We start from the raw sequence: 14,339 nt of genomic DNA, 5'->3' as shown, positions 1-14,339 counted from the left end.
GAGATTAGTTCGTAGAGAGATTGAATACTGTAACCCCGATATCCTCCAAAAATAAACGAAAAATATACCTATTCAAAAAAGCAGATAAAAATTCAGTTGACGCCTTCCAGAGAGACAATCTCCACTCCTTCCAAATTAATAATATAAGTGTAGTCCAGATGTGACCTGAATTCAAAGAATCCTTCTTGGTATACAAAATGGCTCAGAAGACAGTTACAGACACAACGAAACAAACATGCCAAATTCAAACACACACAAAATTTCCAAGATTGGCGAACTTATACAGAAGCCCGAAATTTAGCGCGGACTTCAGTGCGAGATGCTTATAACAGTTTCCACAACGAAACTTTGTCTCGAAACCTGGCAAAAAATTCAAAGAGATTATGATCGTATGTAAAGTATGTTAGCGGCAAGGCACAACCAATACCTTCTCTGCGCGATAGCAATGGAGATACAATCGAAGACAGTGCTGCCAAAGTAGAGTTACTAAACACAGCCTTCGGAATTGCCTTCACGAAAGAAGACGATGTAAATATTCCAGAATTCGAACCAAGGACAGCTGAGATCATGAGTAATGTAGAAGTAAATATCCTCGGAGTAGTGAAGCAACTTAAATCACTTAATAAAAGCAAGTCTTCTGGTATAGACTGTGTACCAATTAAGTTCCTATCAGAGCATGTTGATACATTAGCTCCATACTTAACAATCACACACTAAATTACAGGCCCATATCATTAACGTCGACATGTAGGAGGATTTTGAAACATATATTGTGTTCGAACATTATGAATGACCTCGAAGACAACGGTCTATTGACACACAATCAATATGCGTTTGGAAAACATCGCTCTTTTGAAACTACCTCTTTATTCACATGAAGTGTTGAGTGCTATTGACAAGTGATTTCAGACTGATTCCGTATTTATGGATTTCCGGAAGGCTTTTGACACTGTACCACACAAGCAGCTTGTGGTGAAATTGCGTGCTTATGGAATATCGTCACAATCATGTGACTTAATTTGTGATTTCCTGTCAGAGAGGTCACAGTTCGTAGTAATTGACGGAAAGTCATCGGGTAAAACAGAAGTGATTTCTGGCGTTCCCCAAGGTAGTGTTATAGGCCCTTTGCTGTTTCTTATCTATATAAACGATTTGGGAGACAATCTGAGCAGCCGTCTTAGGTAGTTTGCAGATGAAGCTGTCGATTATTGACTAATAAAGTCATCGGAAGATCAAAACAAATTCCAAAGCGATTTAGAAAAGATATCTGAATGGTGCGAAAATTGGCAGTTGACCCTAAATAACGAAAAGTGTGAAGTCGTCCACATGATTGCTAAAAGGAATCAGTTAAACTTCGGTTACTCGATAAATCAGTCAAATCTAAATGCCGTGAATTCAACTAAATACCTAGGCATTACAATTACGAACAACTTAAATTGGAAGGAACACATAGAAGATGTTGTGCGGAAGCCTAACCAAAGACTTCGTTTTATTGGCAGGACACTTAGACACTGTAACAGATCTACTAAAGAGACTGCCTACACTACGCTTGTCCGTCCTCTTTTAGAATACTGCTGCGTGGTGTGAGATCCTCACCGATAGAATTGTCGGAGTACATCGAAAGTTCAAAGAAGGGCAGCACGTTTTGTATTATCGCGAAATATGGGACAGAGGGTCACTGAAATGATGCAGGATTTGGGCTGGACATCATTAAAACAAAGGCGTTTTTCGTTGCGACGGAATCTTCTCACGAAATTCCTATCACCAACTTTCTCCTCCTCCGAATGCGAAAGTATTTTGTTGCCACTGACCTACAGAGGGAGAAACGATCGCCACGATAAAATAAGGGAAACCAGAGCTCGTACGGAAAGATATAGGTGTTCATTCTTTCCACGTGCTATACGAGATAGAATTGCGAAGGTGGTTCGATTAACCCTCTACCAGGCACTTAAATGTGATTTGCAGAGTATCCATGTAGATGTAGATGTAGATGTAAATTGCCCCTAGTATATTTTTTCCACTGATAGATTTACAATGTACATTAAGTTAAATTCAACGTGGCGTTCAACGATTTTGTTGCTGTAGTGTTCCAGAAGTTATAAACCCCCCCACCCCCCATTACCCTTCAAAATATGGAGATACGCATACCCTTACAAGATAAAAATTAATTTCGAAGTGAAACTTCGTGGCAGATTAAAGATTAAAACTGTGTCCTGGACCGAGACTCGAACTCGGGACCTTTGCCTTTCGCGGGCAAGTGCTCTACCAACTTTTTTTTTTAATCTCATTTTGTTCGCTTTTGTTCGTTGCATTGAGGTTCGTTGTTGATCGATTAACTCAGTTTTTTTTTATTACAGAGGGCACGTAACCCTCTGACCGAACACGCTGAGCTACTGTGCCGGCGCCAACTGAGCTACCCAAGCACGACTCACGGCCCGGCCTCAAAGCTTCACTTCTGCCAGTACCTCGTCTCCTACCTTCCAAACTTTACAGAAGCTCTCCTGCGAACCTTGCAAAACTAGCACTCCGGAAAGAAAGGAGTGCTAGTTGTCCAAGGTTCGCAAGAGAACTTCTGTAAAGTTTGGAAGGTAGGAGACGAGGTACTGGCAGAAGTGAAGCTTTGAGGCCGGGCCGTGAGTCGTGCTTGGGTAGCTCAGTTGGTCGAGCACTTGTACGCGAAAGGGAAAGGTCCCGAGTTCGAGTCTCGGTCCGGCACACAGTTTTATTCTGTCAGGAAGTTTCATATCAGTGCACACTCCGGTGCAGAGTGAAAATATCATTCTGGCTAATTTCTAAGTGTTAGCCACATTGCATATGTACAGATTTATGGCTTAATGTGCACAAAATACAAAGTGTCCATACAGCAAGCATGTCAAACGAAGCAAAATCTTAGAACTAAATACTCTTTGTCAATTACTTTCAAAATATCATAATTATAGTAATGAATAATAAAACAATACTCAGTCCATGAAGTTGCGATATGCAACTGTAGAACGTAAAATTTTAAGTTTTTTAATGAAATCATTTCGTAAAAAATCGTTTGATAAACATTTACAGAACGAAAGCGTGGATAGTGTAAAATTGTGAGCATTATGTTCGTTGTACAAAGTATTCAAAAAACGGCACGTAAGACTGAGTAACACCTAACGGACAAGTTGCCGTAAGGTAGGTGAGTCGGGCTGGAAAGTGCTCCGGGTCGCTGCTGTGAGCCACAAGAGAGGGGGCGCGCCACTGTCAAATGGGCCGGACGTAGCTTGGAATTCTCGTGACACCTAGGTAAAATTGTACCACCGCATACCTGTGAATGCTGAACAGTATGGCCAATTTATAGCTAAGCTGAAACCAAAAGCTTCGAATATTCACCTAAACATTATAATCACTCACAGACACGCTACAGAAACTTAGATGTCAGCATTGAAATAGAAATAAAGAGAGGAATCATATAATGTTATTGCCATACTTATAAAACAACTACTAACAGTGTTATTTACACTTATATTAATATATTATTTCTTTATATATTGACGAAAGAAACGCAGCACCAAGAAAAATTTGTGCGACCAAAACGAAAGTTGGTAGGCGTATTTCTACATCTGAAAGACGATGTCTGTTCAAATTTTGGACCAGTCGTGCAAGAGTGGCGCTGGTAGCGGGACGATGAGGATGCAAATGAGATTTGCTTTAAATACACGCTGTAACGGTCATGAGCGTTAGTTACTTTTGAGATTGGATTTGGTGAGTTGGTGTGAGACAAGAATGCCTTTAAGCCGACAAACACGCCGTTACCAACACCTCACTGAGTTTGAACGACGCCGTATAACTGGGCTACGAAAAGTTGGATGTTCCCTCTGCGATACTGCATAAAGACATTGCAGGAATGTAGGCACTGTACATGGTTGCTGGCAGCGGCAGCCCGCCACGAATTCTACATGTGTGCCATGGTCTTCATAGCTCTTGCAACCTACACCCAATTACTTTCTGGATGTATTCCAATCTTTGTCTTTCCCTAGAGTTTTTACCGTCTATAGCTTCCTCTAGTACCCTAGACGTTATTTCATGACGTCTTAACAGATGTTCCCCCGTCGGAAGTTCGAGTCTTCCCTCAGGCAGGAGTGTGTTTGTGTTGTCCTTAGCATAAGTTAGTTGACGTTAGATTAAGTAATGTGTAAGCCTAGGGACCGACGACCTCAGCAGTTTCGTCCCCTACGAACTTAACAAACTTTCCAAATTTCTTAACAGATGCCCTACAATCCTGTCCCTATTTGTCGTCAGCGTTTTCCATACATTCCTTTCCTCGCCGATTCTCCAGAGACTCTCCTCATTCCTTATCTTATCAGTCCATCTAATTTTCAGCACTCATCTCAAGCGATTCCATTCTCTTCTCTTCTGGTTTCACTACCATACTATATGCTGTGCTCCAAACGTACGTTTTCAGAAATTGCTTCCTCAAATTAAGGTCTTTCCTTGATACTAATAGCATTCTATTGACCAGGAATGCACTTTTTGCCATTGTTAGCCGGGTTTTTATGTCTTTCTTGTTTTGACCGTCATGGGTTATTTTGCTGCCTAGATAGCAGAATTCCTGAACTTCGTCTCTGATCACAAATCCTTATATTAAATTTCTTGGCCTTTTCATTCCTGTTACTTCTCTTTACTTTTGGCTTACTTCTATTTATTCTCAGTACATTTTCTGTACTCATTAGGCTGTTCTCCACTTTCACTGAGGATATCAACGTCATTAGTGCTTCTTGTCATTGATGTCCTTTCACCTCGAACTTTAATTCCATCCTTGATTTTTTCTTTTATTTCCATACTTGCTTCTTTGATGTACCGATTGAACAGTAGAGGTGAAAGACTGCATCCCTGTCCCACGCACTCCTTATACTATACTAGGTATAGCCTTCACCTCAGCAGGAAAGGGAAGGGAAAACTGTCTGGGCTAATAGCAAATAACTTAAGGGGGGCACCATCACAAGTGGTAAAGTACCAATGGTTACAAGTGACAGATCAGCAGTTTTTTTTTAGGGTAGGGAAGGCAGAAACAAAAGATGTTCAGAGACAGGCTGAAAATGACATTCACATTGATAAAACAGGCAGCCAGAAAGCAAATTTTAATATACACAATTTAGGCAGACAACCTCTGATTGAAATTAGTCACACTCAAAAATTGACGGGACAATTAGGTTCATCCAGTTGTAATTCGGCCAGTTCACAAAATCAGTTATCTTTACTGCATCGGAATATCCGAGGACTAAGGAGTAATCGTAATGAGTTGCCTATTCGTGTTGAAGAACTAGAGTCGAGCAAATCAGTTGATATAATCTACCCCTCTGAAAATCATGTGACCACTGGTATACATATGTTAAATGTTACAGGATTGAAGTTAGCTTCTTCCTTCTGCAGAGAAAATATAGAGAAAGAAGGCATTGCCACATTGCCAGAAACTGTATTGATTTCATGAATACTGATGTTAATAAATTTTGCTCAGAGTAGCACTTAGCAGTTTGTGCAACAGAAGTAGTATTTCATAATAACCTGATTAAGAAGTAGGTATATATAGATCACCTTCAGAAATTTTTACCTCTTCATAGAAAATCTGGAAGCTCTGTTGTCCTGTCTCATGGTAAAAAACAAGGAAAAAGTCGTTGCTGGTGATTTTAATGTGGATTTATTGAAAAGATTTGTCAGTGAACAATTATTGCAGTCAGTAACACTATCATTCAATTTAGTTCCTACTGTGAACTTTGCAACTAGGATATGTAAATGCTCTGAGACTGCTATTGATAATATCTTTGTAAACAAATCTAGGGAAAAAAGTCATATCACAAAACTAATAGTAAATGGGATATCTGATCATGACATACAGCATCTTGTGGAAAATTTTGAAACTTGTCAGGATAAAAAATGTATTAAATCTGAGTACAGGATTGTAACAAATAAGTCAAAAATTGAGAAATTCAGGAAATTGCACAAAGACATGAACTGGATAGATGTTTACAATACTTCTGACTCAAATGGAAAATACAAAGCACTCATTAATAAAGTTACCTCCACTTTTGAAAATAAACCATGGATTACAGAAGGAATAAAGATATCATGTGGGACAAAAAGGAGACTGTATCTACTATCTAGGAACAGCTCTGTTAGAATTGTAATGCATTACAAAGGATATTGCAAAGTATTGAAGCACGTAATACAGATATTGAGGCAGCTTTATTATGAGAAAATGATAATTACATCAGGCAACAAAATAAAAACTGTATGGGATATAGTGAAGACAGAGACAGGTGGAGCCAAGATGGAAGAGGTACAAATAGCTCTAAAACTAAATGTGACTTTGGTACCAAGTGCATGTAATGTTGCAAACTCTTAAACAAGTACTTCATTTCTGTTACTGACAGCTTTGGGTTATCAGGTTCAGTGAACAGTGCAATGGAGTATCTGAGACCAGTCTTTAAAAATAACTTCAGTAGAATAGAAATGACACTCACATCTTCCAAAGAAGTTTCAACCATCATTACATCCTTAAAATCTAAGTATTCGAGTGGGTATAATAACATATCAATGAAGTTAATCAAAGAGTGCTCATGTGAGTTGAGTTCTATCTTATTTATATAATCAATCTCTTATCAGCAGAACATTTCCAGACTGGCTAAAAGATGCTGAAGTTAAGCCTCGTTACAAGAAAGAGGGTGAAGAAATACCATCAAACTATCGACCAATTTCACTTTTGCCAGCTTTTTCAAAAATATTTGAAAATGTTGTTATCAAGCATCTCCCTAAGCATCTGACTGCAAATAATACATTGTTCAAGTCACAGTTTGGATTGCTTAAGGGTTTTGATGTAGAGAAAACTATTTATACTTACAGTGAGAATGTACTTAATTCATTAGATAATAAATTAGAGGCTACTGGAATTTTCTGTGACCTGCCAAATGCCTTTGACCATGTGAACCACAGCATTGCTGTGAAATGGTTTTAGTCTTATCTATCTAACAGGAAACAAAGGGTGTTGTTGCAAAATACCTGTGCAGTAAGCAGTCAGTATTCATGTCATTGGGAATTAACTACATGAGGTGTTCCTCAAAGTTCCATCTTGGGTCCATTGCTGTTCTTGTGTACATTTATGACCTCTTGTCTGTTACATTGCCATATGCTAAGTTTGTTTTGCTTGCAAATGATACAAACATTACAATAAGTAGCAAGTCAAGTAAAGATTTAGAAATAGCTGCTAATCAAATTTTCACCCATGTTAATAAATGGTTTAAGGATAATTCACTGCCAATAAATTTTGAGAAGACCCACTACATGCAGTTCAGAACCTGTAAGAGATTTCCTTCCAGCATGTGTATAAAATATGAAGACATGCAGATCAGAGAGATTGACAGTGTTAAATTTCTGTGGTTACAACTCAATAATAAATTCAGTTGGGAAGGGCAGAATTGCTTAAGCGCCTAAACAAGTCTGCATTCACAGTGAGAATGATTTCAGATGTAAGAGATATAAATATAAAAAACTTGTGTACTTTGCTTACTTTCATTCTATTATGTCATATGGGATCATATTCTGGAGTAACTCATGAAGCTGAGCAAAAGTTTTTAGGGTGCAAAAGTGTGTGATAAGAATCATTTGTGGTGTAAATTCAAGAATATCGTGTAGAAACTTGTACAAGGTGCTTTGTATTGTAACCACTACTTCTCAGTGTATTTATTCCTTTATGAAATTTGTTGGAAGTAATATACTTCTATTTCCATTCAATAGCTCAATACCTAGTATCAATATCAGGAATAAGAACGCTCTACATAAAGACCTAAAATCACTTACCTTAGTCCAAAAAGGAGTCCAATAATCAGGAACATAAATTTTCAATAAACCGCCAGAGACCATTAATAACTTGGTTTCAGATAAAGCTCAGATTAAACAGATTTTGAAAGACTTTTGATAGGCAACACCTTCTACTCTGTAGATGAATATTTTAACAGAGACTGTTAAGCCAATGTAAGTAAAAAAATTTCAGTTTTGACAGAACTTGGTCAGAACAATCAAGATTGGGTATTCTGTGTATGATAAATTTATTAATAGTACATAACAATGTTTCATTCTGACAGCGTGTTAATTCTGTAAATAACAGCTGTTCCATTTTACTGCATTGTATTCACCTATTTCCACAATCTAATGACAAATGATCAGGATATTAAGTATTATACTTAAAGTTTTACGTTTTTATGTTATACTTTCTGACATGTTCCACATCCACGAGAATCATCTCATTTTTTGGGTCTATGGAACTAAAAATGAATCTAATTTAATCTGATCTAATCTTAATCTGGGCACTTCGTTCTTGGACATCCACACTTATTGCTCACTCTTGTCTCTTGTACATTTTGTATATTATCCCTATTTGTCTCAAAATTTCGAACTTCCTCCAACATTTTAAATCGCTGTACACTTTTTCCAGGTAGATGGACCCTACTAACGTGTCTTAATTTTTCGTCAGTCTTGCTTCCATTATCAACAGCTATGTCATAATTGCTTCTCTAGTGCCTTTACATTTCCTAAAGCCAAACTAACCTTCAACTAACACATCTCCAATTTTCTTTTCCATTCTTCTGTATATTATGATTGTGCGATAATTTCCCCCTCGTAGAGGCTCTGAATGTACTCCTTCCATCTATCCACTATCCATTCAACATTGGAATTCCCATTATACTGTTAATGCTACAACCCCTTACAACCCTTTCTTTCATTTCACCGAAGGTTGTTTTGACTTTTCTGTATGCTGAGTGAGTCCTTCAGACAATCATTTCTTTTTCGATTTCTTCACATTTTCCTCCAGACACTTCGCCTTAGCTTTCCTGCACCTCCTATTTATATCATTCCTAAGTGACATGTATTTTTGTATTCCTCAATTTCCCTAAAAATTTTTGTACTTTCTTCTTTCGCCGATCAACTGAAGTATTTCTTCTGTTATCCGTGGTTTCTTTCCTGTTACCCTCTTTTTACCTTTTCTGTTTCTCTTGCCAACTTCTGTGATTATCATTTCTAGAGGTGTCCTTTCCTCTTCAACTGAACTGCATACTGAGTTATTCCTTACCATACTATCTATACTATCGGAGAACCCCAAGTCATTCTCCTCATTCATTTGAACTTCTGTGTCCCACTTGTTTGATAATTGATTTTTGCTGACTATTCTCTTAAACTTCAGCCTACTCATCATCACTACTGAATTGTGATCTGAGTCTACATCAGCTCCTGGGTACGTCTTGCAATCTCAGCCTGACTATGAAGTAATCTAACTGAAATCTTCCTGTATCTCCCGGTCTTTTCCAAGTATACCTCATCCTCACTACTATTATCCGAAATTTATTTCAGAGCTCAATGAGTCTTTCTTCTCACTCATTCTTACTAACAAGCCCGTATTCTCCTCTAACACTTTCTTCTACTCCTTCCCTTATAACCGCATTCCAATCACCTGTGACTATTCAATTTTCATCTCCATTTACATACTGGATGACCCGTTCAGTATATTCATATACTTTCTCTATCTCTTCATTTTCTGCTTGTGATGTCGGCATGTATACCTGAACTATCGTTTTCAGTGTTGGTTTGCTGTCTATTCTGATTAGAACAACCCTGTGATTGAACTGTTCACAGTAACTCACTCTCTGCCCTATCTTGCTACTCGTAACAAATCCTACTCCCGTTGTACCGTTTTCTGCTGTTGCTGATATTACCCTATACTCATTTGACCAGAAATCTTTCTTTCCATTTCACTTTACTGACCTCCAACTATATCTAGATTGAGCCTTAGCGTTTCCCTTTTCAAATTTTCCAGCTTCCCTGCAACTTTCACACTTATAACTTTCTACGCCCCGTCTCGTATCCTTCCATTCGCTGGTTTTTTCTCATGGTCACTTCCCCCTTGACAGTTCCCTCAAGGATATGTGCATGGGGGACAAGTCTGAAATATTTTGCCTATGGAGAGATCATCATGACATTTTTTCAGCAGTAGGGCTTGTGCCTGTGGATGCACATTATGCGTCTTTAATGCAGATGTTTCTTTGCCTTCTGCATTCTCCAGCCTTTAGGGGCAGCTTCCCATCCCAAGGGCAAAAGAGGCCCTGAACCTCTGTCCGCTCCTCCCTCCCCTTTGAAAAGGCCGTTGGCAGGACCTTCGGCCGCCATTGCAGATTTTTATTCAGAATTTAAACGGCGGCGAGGTTCGGACAAGAGACAGAGGACGTTTTGACTATTAGTCAAAGACGTTACACCTAGACCATGGGTACAATAATGCACGGTCCCGATGTTCACGTGGCACTACTGAGAGAAGAAACTATCTTCTTCAGCATATGGCTCTAGCCCATCGTATTGCATCTGCAGCAGCAATCTGCGCAGTTGCCGGCACCATAGCGAAACAACGAATTGTTACAAGTCGGTTAGACACCCTGTAGCGAGCATTCCACTGAAAGCAAATCACCGCCATTTGCGACTTCATTAGTGTCAAGCGAGAGCTCATAGGCAGGCAGGTTCGAGGTTTATAGTGTTTTCTGATGAAAGCTGCGTCTGTCACTGTACCAGTGACGGCCGAGTGTTGGGTAGAAGGAGGCCATTTGAGGGTCTGCAACCAACCAGTCTGTGTGCTAGAAACAATGGACCTACATCTGGAGCTATTCTCTGGGGTACGATTTCGTGCGACAGCAGGAGCACTGTCGTGGCTATCCTATGGCCCCTGATTGCAAATCTGTACTTCACTGTGGTCATTTGACCTGCTTTGCTTGCATTCAGTGGAATGCTTTTCATCAGGGTAACACTCCCCCATATATCGCTGTTATAATCCAACATTCTCTATAGAGAGTCGATATGTTGACTGGCCTTCATCACCAGATCTGTCTCCAGTCGAACACATACGGGACATCATCGGACGACAACTCCAGGGTCATCCACAAGGTCCCTGTATTGACCGGCCAAGTGCAACAGGTATGGAACTCCATCCCACAAACTGACGTCGGCAACTGTACAACAAACTGCATTCATGACTGAATGGTTGCATTCGACTTTCTGTCGATTACACCGGTAACCAATGTACCAGAATTTCACATTTGCAATGGTTTATCTCGCGCTTACATTAACCTGTGAATCTGCAATGTCAGTCACTTAAATATTTTATCTAGACAAATTTATTCCCAAAATTCCATTACTCTACCTTAATTTTTTTTGGTACTGCTACTATTTTTCAGTCAGTGTAGGCACTGAAGTCAGCTAACAATTGACAGCAGTTATTTTAAACACACACATTAGCTGTTATAAGGAATGGATTTAATAATTTTTAACAGAGCGCGAAAGCAGAGTTGTGCATAAATGCAAAATAGATTATCGCCAACATGAATGATTTGCCCTGGTAGTGTAATTTGTTTGTTTGATAAGAATTTTAATAAGTTAATAATAATTTTAATAAGTTTTAATAAGTTAACGGCTGTTTGAGTAGCGCAGTAAGGAAGCGGCGGTCCAAAGAAAGTTATGAGTTTGACTAGCTCTTGTCAATCCGCTTTGAGATGTATAAAATATGAATCATAGTTTATTATTCTGCAGTTTTGAACGTATAATTAAATAATACCTGTCTTCAAGTTATCTGAAAATGTATATTTCATATGTTTGATATATGTAAATATTGTAAAATATGAGTTCATTGGAATGGTGGCCTCGTTCCAAGATTCTTACTTGACTGTAGCGGTAGGTCATGTGAGAGAAATTTTAAATAGTCGAGCAGAGTATGGTTCTGGGCGTTTGTGATGTTCTTGTCTGGATGGTGAGGCAGCTGGTAAGGTTTGCATGGGCAGTTAGTGACGTGAGTTAACTGATAGTTGGGAGTTTTTTTCCTTTTGCAGCTTATCAGATCAATACTTGGAACATATTTGAACAGTGAGTGCTAGTATAGCTATCAGTGGCTGAATTTTGCTATGGTGAATCGTTAATGCATATAATCATTAATGAACTTACTGAACTTTAGGAATTTTGTTCAGTTTAAGTGATTTGGGTGCCTTGCATAATGCCTTTGGCTTACAGTACTCATTGCCTCCAAAGGCTCTGACTGTTTTGTCATTTGAACAAACATGACACAACTCGAATCATTGAAAAGCTGTAGAAAGTAATCTACTGCACTGATGCTTCACTTATATTATTTTGCAACATGCACCAACACAATGAGCAATATGAACACCATCCCTGCGTCAGAGTGACTAATTTTCTCCTTGCCCTTTGGTTAAATTTGAAACAGTGAGGGAAAAAAATTTCTTTTTAAAACGCTCTTAAAAGGAAGACATGGATGTACAAAAGAAACACTAGGTATCCTTTTTGCGCCAGCATATTACTTATCAACTCTATTGTGTAATTTTTGATTGAGCTATTTTTGGTTTCAAGAAATGTAAATTCATCTTGGTGGATGCTGCTTTCCATTGAACAACAGGAGGAAGCGTGGACTTCCGTTGCGTCTTAACAGGGTAGGGTTAGAGGATGAATGGGTGACATGGGTGACTAGGGAACTGACAGAGCAGACCATTATATGGTGAAACACTGGCAATCACTCTATTGGCGGCATGGTTGGTGTGGCACACTTGTCCGAGGCTGCACAACAGGTATATGTCGATGACGAAGAACTGAGAGGAGCCCACTGAACGATACAAAATCTTTTCCAGCAACCAGGTATATCACGTCAGTGGCAATGTCTTGCACCAATGTTTTGGTTAAATCTCATTGCCAGCAAAAACTTACACTGAGATGACAAAAGTCATGGGATAGCGATATGCGCATATACCGATGGTGGAAGTATTGCGTACACAAAGTATAAAATGGCATTTAATTGGTGGAACTGTCATTTATATTCAGGCGATTCACGTGAGAAAGTTTCCGACGTGATCTCAGCCGCACGACGCGAACTAGCAGATTCTGAACGCGGAATGGTAGTTGGAGCTAGACGCACAGGGCATTTCACTTCGTAATTCGTTAGAGAATTCAATATTCCGAGATACATTGTGTGAAGAGAGTGCTGAGAATACCAGATCTCAGGTATTAACTCTCACCACGGACAACGCATTGGCCGACGGCTTTTGCTTAACGATCTAGAGCAATGGTGTTTGCATAGAGTTGTCAGTGCTAACAGACAAGCAACAATGAGTGGAATACCCGCAAAAATCAACGTGGGATGTACGATAACGTATCAGTTAGGACAGTGTGGTTAAATTGGACGTTAATGGGCCATGGCAGCAGACGACCGATGCGGGTGATCTCGGCCTGTAGTGCCTCTCCAGGGCTCGTGACCATATAGGCTGGACCACGAAACCACAGACCCTGGTCATGCAAGTTGTTGGTGGCTGCGTAATGCTGTGGGCTGTGTTTGCATGGAATGGACTGGGCAACTGACTGGAAATGGTTACGTTCGGCTAGGTGGAGACCATCTGCTGCCAGTCATGTACTTCATGTTTCCAAACAACGTTGGAATTTTTATGGATGACATTTCGCAATGCCAACGGGCCACAATTATTCGTGATTTATTTGAAGAACATTCTGGCAATTCGATCAAATGATTTGGCCAGCCAGTCTCCCGACATGATCCGAACAAACATTTAAGGGACATAATCGGGAGGTTAGTTCGTGCAGGAAATCCTGGACTGGCAACGCTTTCTCAGTTACGGACAGCTATAAAGGCAGCATGCCTCAATATGCAGGGGACTTCCAACGATTTCTTGAATCCATGCCACGTCGGGTTGCCGCACTACGCCGGACAAAAGCAGGTCCGACACGATATTAGGAGGTATCCCGTGACGTTTGTCACCGCAGTGTATTTGCATACAAACAGATAAAAGGGAATACATCGACTTACAAATGAAACATTAGGTATCGTTTTTGGGCAAATATATTTCTTATATACTGGAGCTGTACAAGTTTTAGTGAATTACTATTGGTTTCAAGAACTGTAAAAATAATCTTGTCTGCTGTTTCTTTGAAGAGGTAGCTGCTACTACTCGAGTTCTTCGACGTCGTTCTCGTCGGACTCTGGAGGTGGTGGAGGCGGCCTGCCACCCCCGCGGGGTCCTCCGCGGTGGTGTGGGGGCGGTGGCCCCCAGTGGCCCCCCATGGGGCCTGGGGGACCGTGGGGCCGGCTCGTCAGCATCTGCCGCCGCCGCATCCAGTCGCCGGGCTCTGACCCGTCCACCTCCACGAAGCTGGCGTAGTTCGCCATGTTACCCTGCGGCCAAGAGCAGAAACCTCCCAACGTCTGCACAGTGACTGGGGTGGCTGCCGCCTCCCAGCATTCAAACACATATCTTCATCTACAGTAGCGA

At 40.1% G+C, this 14,339-nt stretch overlaps 1 protein-coding gene across 1 annotated transcript in view; it reads right to left on the bottom strand.

Moving 5' to 3' along the window:
• Positions 1 to 13,891: 13,891 nt before the first annotated feature.
• Positions 13,892 to 14,339, bottom strand: part of LOC126191063 (uncharacterized) — a 52,713-nt gene continuing 52,265 nt past the window's right edge. Inside the window, exon 7 of the mRNA XM_049931780.1 lies at positions 13,892 to 14,242. Coding sequence (XP_049787737.1) covers positions 14,015 to 14,242 — 228 coding nt within the window. The 3' untranslated portion in view covers positions 13,892 to 14,014. The remainder of the gene's footprint in view (positions 14,243 to 14,339) is intronic.

The sequence above is a fragment of the Schistocerca cancellata genome, chromosome 6 (assembly GCF_023864275.1).
Source record: "Schistocerca cancellata isolate TAMUIC-IGC-003103 chromosome 6, iqSchCanc2.1, whole genome shotgun sequence".
Taxonomy (NCBI): domain Eukaryota; kingdom Metazoa; phylum Arthropoda; class Insecta; order Orthoptera; family Acrididae; genus Schistocerca; species Schistocerca cancellata.
This window is presented reverse-complemented; position numbering and strand designations above follow the sequence as displayed.